The 9,229-nt window shown below is 36.5% G+C and overlaps 1 protein-coding gene across 1 annotated transcript; it reads left to right on the top strand.

Annotated features, from left to right (window-relative positions):
- The first annotated feature begins 3,068 nt into the window (after positions 1-3,068).
- Positions 3,069-8,081, top strand: LOC133871081 (protein SMAX1-LIKE 4-like). Its single transcript, XM_062308438.1, has 3 exons — positions 3,069-4,641; positions 5,758-5,965; positions 6,365-8,081. The coding sequence occupies exons 1-3, from the start codon at positions 3,365-3,367 to the stop codon at positions 7,976-7,978; spliced, it is 3,099 nt and encodes a 1,032-aa protein (XP_062164422.1). The 5' UTR covers positions 3,069-3,364; the 3' UTR covers positions 7,979-8,081.
- Positions 8,082-9,229: the final 1,148 nt, after the last annotated feature.

The following is a 9,229-nucleotide window of genomic DNA, read 5'->3' on the forward strand; positions in this document are numbered from 1 at the left end:
TTCTAGAGGTGGCCCGATGGCCACCCCCAACCTCTGGGGAGGTCGTGGCCACCCCCAGAAGTGGCCAGGGGTTGCGCGCAGCCACCTCCTGGCCACTAGGGGTAGCCCAATCACCCTTCCATTTTTTCTTTATTCTTTTTTTTTTTTTTTAAAAAAAAAAAAAAAGAGTTTATTTATTCATTTTTTAATAAATTTATATTTTTTTTTATTCAGATGGACACGTGTCGCTATTTTATTGGTTTGAGGTAGCACGAACATGGCATTTAACAGAATCTGTCAAATTTTTTAACAGAATTTGACTTCAATGATCGATTTATAATTATTGCTTACCACGAGGACCTCCCATGAACTTTTTAAACCATAGGAAGTGAAAAATAATTATAGCATACCATAGGGACCAACAGTGCATTTATCCCTTTAGCAAAATTTGGTTTTTCATTAATTATTTTAGCCCGACTTGTGAGCTTTGTTCGATACTTTGAATTTGAGAATAAAATTTAATGGCATGTTTAGGTAGCATTTTATTTTTTATTATTTTCTATGATTTTTAAAAAACATGTTCCGGTAGGTTTTTTAAATTCAAATTCTACTTAAGTTTCATCTAATTTTTTTTTTAATTTTGTCTCAAGTTCTTTAAACAATCGAAACATAATTTCTTTTCTCAGTATTCACAATTTTAAATATAATAAAATATAGTATAATATAATACCAAAAAAATTTACACACCCAAACGAGCTCTGAGTATTTCAGAATTATCCTCTGTTTCCTTGGGCAGGTAGAGTCTCAACCCTATTCAACAATTTTGTCTTCGTGAATTACCGTACAACACAGATACATAATAGACAAAGAATACAAACGGATGAATTGGTCTCTATTCTAAAAGAATTTTTTTATTTTTTTTTAAGTAAAAAGAAAAGGTTAATGTTAAGGGGTAATTTATTTCTTTAACTTTGGTGAAGAAGCTCAGTAATCAATATCTAAATGTTTTTTCAGATGTATATAAATTTGCAGCTGAGAATAGAGTGATAGACAACTTCAAAGAATAGCGCGCGCAAAACTATTGATCGTATGAACCACCCCACTGACGTCCGTTATCTCTAAAATCATGAAATAAGCTAGAGATTTCCCTCTAAAATGTTGTAAATAATTTACCATTCATATATCTTATGATCTGCTATGATTTGCTCATTGTTTGTCCAGCCATGAAAATGCATGTTCCAATATCGTTTGAGAGATAGTACGTGGGCAAGTGTGAAAGATCTCTTATGGAATTCATTTGTCCGAACAAGTTGGATTTTTTAAAATTTATTGTCTGAATTGTTAGCAATTTGAATAGCAAATTGCTGAAAGAACCGTTGCAATATTTTAGACTTCATCTTACACATATGTCCCTTTCACTACTTTTTGTTTATCTTTCAAGATAAGTAATCCAAATTCCCTTGGTGATAAAGAAAAACAAAATTGCCATAGACAAATACAATCTATGTCTGAAAGGAAATAAGCCTGTGCATGGTCTTTAAACGTATTAGAGCAGCAGAATTTGTCTTTAATAATGGAACTATGAAGAAGGCATGCTCTGAAAGGGGAAAAAGCAAAAAAGCGAAAAAAAAAAAAAAAGAAAAGAAAAGAAAGAAAAGCAAAATGGAACTTAGAATGTATAAATGACAGGAACAAAACACAAAATAAAGGCAACTGGATAATTGGTGGTTAAAGATGAAATGAATATTGGATCGGAGTCAAAAAGTTACTGAGAAAGTCCATTATTAAACCCATGCAGACCATGTTTTCTGGTCTACAAAAATGACAAATCATTATACACAAGTCTTTCTTATGTAAGTAAACAAGATATGAACACATTATTTCAACAGTTTTTACTTTATTTGGTAGCCAAAAGGTAATTAGTGGGTGGTTGGAAATGAGATGGTGGATTATAAGACAAAAGGTTTTTGCAGTTTGGACACACACAAACACAGAGAGAGAGAGAGAGAGAGAGAGAGAGAGAGAGAGAGAGAGAGGGGCTGAAAAAGAGCCAATAATGCTGTGTAGGATAGCAGACAGAGGGTTGCTTTTTGGGTACTTCGCGAATAAAATGCTGTCTCTCTACGAGGATTGGCGTGAAGAGAGAGACTCCTTTTTAAACCCATGACAACAAAGGCAATATTGAACGTATATATTTTTTATATTATATAAGAAAGAACAAACAAAAGATAAATATGAAGAAGGAAATTAATTCTAAAAGAAAAAGAAAACTTAACACTTTTCTTGTTATCTCTCATCACACTATAGTCTGGCTTCTTTTCCACCTTTCCCCTTTAGTACTTTTTTTGAATTTCTGCTGGCCTTGTCTGTCCATTCAAAGGGTTGTGTGAGAAAAGGAGCGAAGCGCTCAGAGTTCGAGTTAAAAAAAAAAAGAGATTGAATAATGGGTCCCATTAGGGGACCCCTTTTGATGAAAAAACAATCTCCATAAAAATACCATATCGGAAAGAACTCAATACAATTACTAATAATAATAAGAATCATATCGTTTTGGTTTCCCTCATATATATTATTATATTATTTAGACAGTACATGCATATTGTTATTGCAGTAGATTATAAAAAAGTGTAGGAGGAGATCAAAATCTTCTTTTTCAGCTTTTCATCATCATGGGGATAATTTATCTGATAGGCGCATCATGCCATCCAAGTTTTACTATTTATATGTTTTGATTTTTGCAATTCCCAACAAATGATAATCCTTTCTGATATTAATTGTCACCAAAACAAAAATCACAGTGAAATGTTAGAGGTTTGCTTTAAGAGATTAACAGTAATTTATACAGAAAATGGTACAGTTTGTCCTCATTATCTGTATAAGTGTAGGTGATCAGTCTGTATATTATGTTTCTTGTTTGTTATTGATTTATTATTTAAATCCCAATTTATCAAAACAAGTGTAAATAAAAAGATGACAGAAAAAGGAGGGTATCCACGTTTTCTTTACACAAACAAAAAAGGAAAAGGAGAAAAAGAAAAGAAAAAATCAACAATAAGATGTATAAAGAAGGTCGATTGTTCTAGTCTGGTTTTTCTAAAGCTCAAACTAGGCTCCAAAGCTCTCAAAGCTAGCTCTTCTTTCAAAAACCTGACCATCTATTTCCTGTTAACGTAGTGTGATATCATTCAAGCCTTAAAACCCAGGAGGGTAGTTTCTGTTTCCTCTGTTTTGTTTTCAAAGCATCTCTGCAGGTTTTAGTGAGAGTGGGAGGGGTGGTGTTGAGGGATAAGAAATAAGAGAAGAAAAGAAGGAAGAAGTAGTTTTCATCCTCAGAAAAGAAAGTGTTCTCAAAAGGGGGTGTAGGGGGGTGGGTTTTAGCCAAGTGATGCGCTCAGGAGTTTGTGCGGCACAGCAGACCCTCACAGCGGAGGCTGCTTCAGTTTTGAAGCATTCTCTCAGCCTGGCAAGGAGGAGAGGCCATGCTCAGGTCACTCCTCTCCATGTGGCTGCAACTTTGCTGAGTTCAAGAGCCAGTCTTTTGAGAAGGGCTTGTCTCAAATCTCAGCCACACCACACATCATCGCATCCTCTCCAATGCAGAGCTCTTGAACTTTGCTTCAATGTGGCTCTCAACAGGCTGCCAACCGCGCCTGCTCCTCTGCTCCAATGCCAGCCATCTCTCTCCAATGCTCTAATTGCAGCACTGAAAAGAGCTCAGGCGCACCAAAGAAGGGGCTGCATAGAACAACAGCAACAGCAGCCGCTTTTAACCATAAAAGTTGAGGTAGAACAACTTATCATATCCATCTTAGATGATCCTAGCGTCAGTAGGGTTATGAGAGAGGCTGGTTTCTCAAGCACTTCTGTCAAGAACAACATAGAGGACTCTTCAGCCACTTCTGTTTTTCAGTGTTATAACAGTTCTGGTGGGGTTTTTTCTTCACCTTGCTCACCTTCTCCTGCTGACACCCAGAGAGAAATCATCAATCCTAGCACTTTCTGGCAGACCCATTTCTTGACTTACTCTTCTGATATAAACCCACTTCTCTTTTCCCCTCAAAAGAAATTTCCAACCAACCCCATCACAGGTGGTTTAGCCTCTGTGAAGGAAGATGTCAAGTTGGTCTTTGAGGTGCTTCTGAGGAACAACAAGAGAAGGAACACTGTGATAGTTGGTGACTCACTGCTCATCACTGAAGGCATAGTAGCAGAGTTAATGTCAAGGCTTGAGAGAGGAGAAGTTCCTGAAGAGCTGAAATCAACCCATTTCATCAAATTTCAGTTTGCACCAGTTTCTTTAAGATTCATGAAGAAGGAAGATGTGGAGATGAACCTTTCAGAACTTAAAAGAAAGGTGCATTCTCTTGCATCATCAGGAGGTGGAGCCATTGTTTACACTGGTGACCTGAAATGGACGGTTGAGACAAATTTTAATGAGAGAGAAGCGTCAGATTATAACCCAGTTGATCATCTTGTTGCGGAAATAGGAAGGTTAGTCTCTGACTATGGCAGCTCAAACACAAAGGTTTGGTTAATGGCAACTGCAAGTTACCAGACATACATGAAGTGCCAAATAAGGCAACCTCCTCTTGAGGTTCAATGGGCTCTTCAAGCAGTTTCTGTTCCATCAGGTGGACTTGGTTTAAGCCTCCATGGTTCCAGGTTAATTATCTCTCTCTATAAATTGAATGTTCATGTCTATTGTTTCTATCTTTTCACTTGAAGCTTTTGTCTTCTGAACGTTTTTGGCTCGGCTTAGTCTGTATTAGCGCAGAAACACAGAAAAAGTATGGTTGGTGAGGCAGACATGAACCACTGTCCTGTTTTTTCTTGGTTTTGTCAGCATATAGCCACGGGATACTTAAAGGCATGTATTACAGTATTAGCAAAGATTAAAAGGGAAAATGAAAAGGAAGGTTTTGAAGGTGGCTTTTTTTCCTTTTTTTTTTTTTTTTTTTTTTTTTTTTTGTCTTTCTTTAAATAGTTTCTTTCTTTTTTTTTTTAATTTCTTTTCTTTTCTTTTTAAAAGAACAGGTATTAATAGATCAACTTTTCTTTTTGAGAAAAAAAAAAGATAATCTATTTTATGACAAAAATGCCTTTTAAACATGAAATGACGTAATTTATTATATGTATAATACTTAAGAAGAAACTACTACATTTTACTTCATTAATTCATTAAACTACTAGAAACTTGTAATGTCTCTCCTAACTTTAAAAACTTGTAATTAACCCAAAAACTATTTATTATGTAACCTTTTTTCTACTTAGCCACCCCGTTAGAATTATTTGCTAAATGCGACAGAAAATTAGCAAAATGACAATAATACCCTTGCATCAAATAGTTGTTTAAAAACAGAAAAAAAAAAAAAAAAAAAAAAAAAAAAAAAAAAAAAAGACTGTGGGTCTCCATGTGAGGGCAGGTTTTTTTTTTTTTTTAGAAGAAGTTTAATGCAAAAGCATAATGGATATTTTACGCCATATATGTCACGCGTGACCATCGTCCGCCGGATTTAACATAAAATCCTAAGGCAGGGAGCTAAATAGTTTGGAAGGTTGGGGGCTATAGACCTAGACAAATTCATTTGCATGTGTCACATTGGTGCATCGTTCCACTTTATTCTACTTGAATAGTTGATTCTATCTTGGAATTATCCTAAATTTAACCCCAAATTAGCTTGTGAACTAAATTTTGTTGTGAATATTTTCTCCAAAATTATGCTATTTTGTTTTTTAGTACTTTTTACGAACTTAAATTTTTGCATTTATGATTTGCAGTGTGCTTGATTCAAAGATAACCTTCTCCCAGAACCCATGTCAAGTGTTGGAAGCAAAGCCATTTAGTAGCAAGGAGGAACAAGATAAGCTCACTTGCTGTGCAGAATGTGCCTCAAATTATGAAAAAGAAGCTCAGTTGTTCAAATCTGGCCAGCAAAAGCTCTTGCCACCCTGGCTGCAACCCCGTGGGACTGAAGCCCGTCAAAAGGTAATAAAAGTTCCCTCTAACACTAGGGTTAGGGTTAGTAATTTTTAACACAACCCACAATGCAATGCTTAATGGGTTAGAGTTAAAGAATTTAACCCGCTTAATTAAATGAGTCATATTATGATCAATTTATATAGTCTTATAATCATGACTCGACACGATTCGAACCCGACACGCAATATAAGAGCTGTGAATTTTCTACACGGCTCGCGAACCTGATACAAATCCATATAACACAAAATTTTGTAGGTTAGAATTAAAGAGTTTGACCCATTTAATTAAATGTGATGGACTTGGGTTGAACGCTGCATCGGCACGGCCGGAATCCCACACAAGTATATCTTTTTATGATACTGATATTTGGAAAGTTTACAATAATCTGTACGTTTGTATGCTCAGGATGAATTGGTTGAGTTGAGAAGAAAGTGGAACAGACAGTGCCAGAGCCTACACCATGGCAGGCATGCTCAAAGCCATATCAGCTCCACTCTGTACAGCAATGAAGGCCTAACTGGAAAGAGCTACGCCTATTCTTCATCTTGCTGGCCAAGACAGAACAGCATCTTCCCTGATTCGAACTCGATTTCCTTTGCGAACAATTCAGCTTTGAAGTCCACGAACAGCTCCAATCTCTTCCCTCGATTCAGACGGCAACAGTCGTGCAGTACCATTGAATTCAATTTCAATGGCGGTACCGAGAAACACCAATCAGCGGAACCGCGCTTGGATTCTCTTAAAGACATTGATGGTAAGGAACTGAAGATCACTCTTGCTCTGGGCAATTCTCTTTTTTCTGATTCAGCAGAATTGGTGGAACGGAAAAGTGAACGAACAATGCAACGAGCTGATACATGTAAGCTACTGCAAGAGAATGTGCCGTGGCAATCCGAAACCACTCCTTCAATAGCAGAAGCCTTGATCGAATCGAAGCTGGCGAAGCAGGAGACATGGTTACTAATTCAGGGGAATGACTGGATAGGAAAAAGAAGGCTGGCGCGAGCAATTGCAGAATCCATTTTCGGGTCTGCTGATTTGGTCCTCCACATGAACATGACAAAAAGAGCAAATGAAGTGATCCCCTGTTCTGAAGTCCTCGCGAAAGCCTTGGAAAACAACGGAAAGCTCGTCGTCTTTGTGGAAGATATTGATCTGGCGGATGCCCAGTTCATGAAATTCCTTGCTGATCGATATGAAACAGGAAAGTATGGAGAATCAAGCAAAGGAGAGGGTGGTGCTGTAGGCCAAGCAATATTTTTGTTGACTAAGGGCGGTTCCACGAGCTATGAAGAAAAAAAGAATCAAGAGTCTGTGATTAGCCTGAACTTGAGAATCAATGAATCAATGAATCAGAGCTATAACTTCGATCACAAGCGCAAACACGAGTGGGATTTGTCAAGCAAGACAAAGACTGCAAGATTTGAAGAAAAGGAAGATATTTCATCTTCTGTAGCTGGCGAGAACGGCGGCATCAGCAAGAAAGACTTCTCAAGGCAATCAAGCTTCAGTACCCTTGATCTGAACATTGGAGCCGATGATCAGAACGATGAAAGCGACGATAAACCAGGGGAGTACAGCCCCATTTCGAGCGACTTGACTCGTGAAACCACCACCGATCCCCGTAGCCCAAATGGGTTTCTGGAGCTGATCGAGAACCGCTTCGTTTTCGATCGGAGCCCCGCCCGGGATAGAGAGATGATAGAGCTTTTCATGTCGAAGATCAAAGGGTCGTTCTTGGAGGTTTGTGGGAAGAAAAATGCGGAAAGTTTTGTTGTTGAAGAGAGGGTGTTAGATGAGGTGTTGGTTGGGTCTGCTTCGTTTCCCAACAGCTTGTTTGAGAAATGGCTGAAAGACATTTTTCAAACGAGCTTGCAACTAACTGTCAAATTTGGCGGGAAGGAGGAGGGTATGGGTGTTGTTAAGCTGTGTTTGGGTGGCGGCAAAGGAGATGGGATTTTGGAGGAGGATGGCTTCATGGGCTCATGTCTACCCAAGAAAGTATCTTTCATGGACTGAGTGGTTTTTCTTTTTTCTTTTTCTTTTTTTTTTTTCTTTTTTTTTTTTTTGTGTAAAATCTTTCACAAATGAAAGTAAGTGGCCACAGTATCCTCTTATGTAACTGCTCCTTTTTTCAGAATAGGTTGTGTTTTTCTTTTTTCTTCTTTATTTTAATTACTTGGTTTTTTTTTTTCTCTCCAGGACCCCCACTCAAAAGCTGGGTATATCCAAAAACACTCTACAGAATTGGTTTTGCCGTAAGCAGGCCCCGAACATAGCTACCATTATGGCAACTCGGCTTCCTATGTATTATAATAACCCAACAATAATCTGCTTGAAAAAATTATATACCAGAGTAATTCTATTAATATATTAAGTGTATTGTGTCCATAAAAAAAAAATGTGATAGCTTTTAAAATTACCATTAAGTGTGTGATTGATCAAATAATGATTTTGATTAAATTGTGATTTTAAAAGCCACCTTATTTTTTTATTAACACTTGATAGACATTTAATGTACTAATAGAATTACCCCTTTCAAACCAACACTTAATTTGAAATGAGCAATTCTAGGAGTAAATTAAGTGTTCATAAAAAAAATGAGGTGGCTTTTAAAATCACCATTGGATTCAATGGTGATTTTAAATTCCACCTCATTTGTTGATAAACACTTGATGGACACTTAATGAGTTAATGTACTCCTAGAATTACTCTTTTGAAATATAATATTGTTTTGTTTTTTCAATAAAATGGTTATTTTAAGTGTTAAATGCTTATCATATGTTGTAGGAAATTTTTATCCATTTCATTCTTTCTAACGTAATAGCGATTATGTTTACCAAACATAACGTTAATTTGCAATGTCTCAATGTCCATCCAAATTTTAGAAACAAAATAAAGAAAATGGATAATTGCACCGTTGGTTCATATGGTATGTCATAATTATTTTTCACTCCCTATAGTTTAAAAAGTGCATGAGAGGTCCCCAGGCCACCACGCCACCCCCATTGGAAAGGGGTTCTTTGCCCCCCTTTTTTTTTTTTTTTTTTAAAAAAAAAAAAAAAAAAAAAAATTATTTATTTATTTATTTTTTAATAAATTTATATTTTTTTATTAAGATGGACACGTGTTGCCATTTGACGTGGCATTTGACGAAATCTGTTACAAATTCTAACAGAATTTGACTCTAGGGATCAATTTGTAATTATTACTAACCACAGGGACCTCTCATGCACTTTTTAAACTATAGGGAGTGAAAAATAATTATGA

The sequence above is a fragment of the Alnus glutinosa genome, chromosome 6, assembly GCF_958979055.1.
Source record: "Alnus glutinosa chromosome 6, dhAlnGlut1.1, whole genome shotgun sequence".
Taxonomy (NCBI): Eukaryota; Viridiplantae; Streptophyta; class Magnoliopsida; order Fagales; family Betulaceae; genus Alnus; species Alnus glutinosa.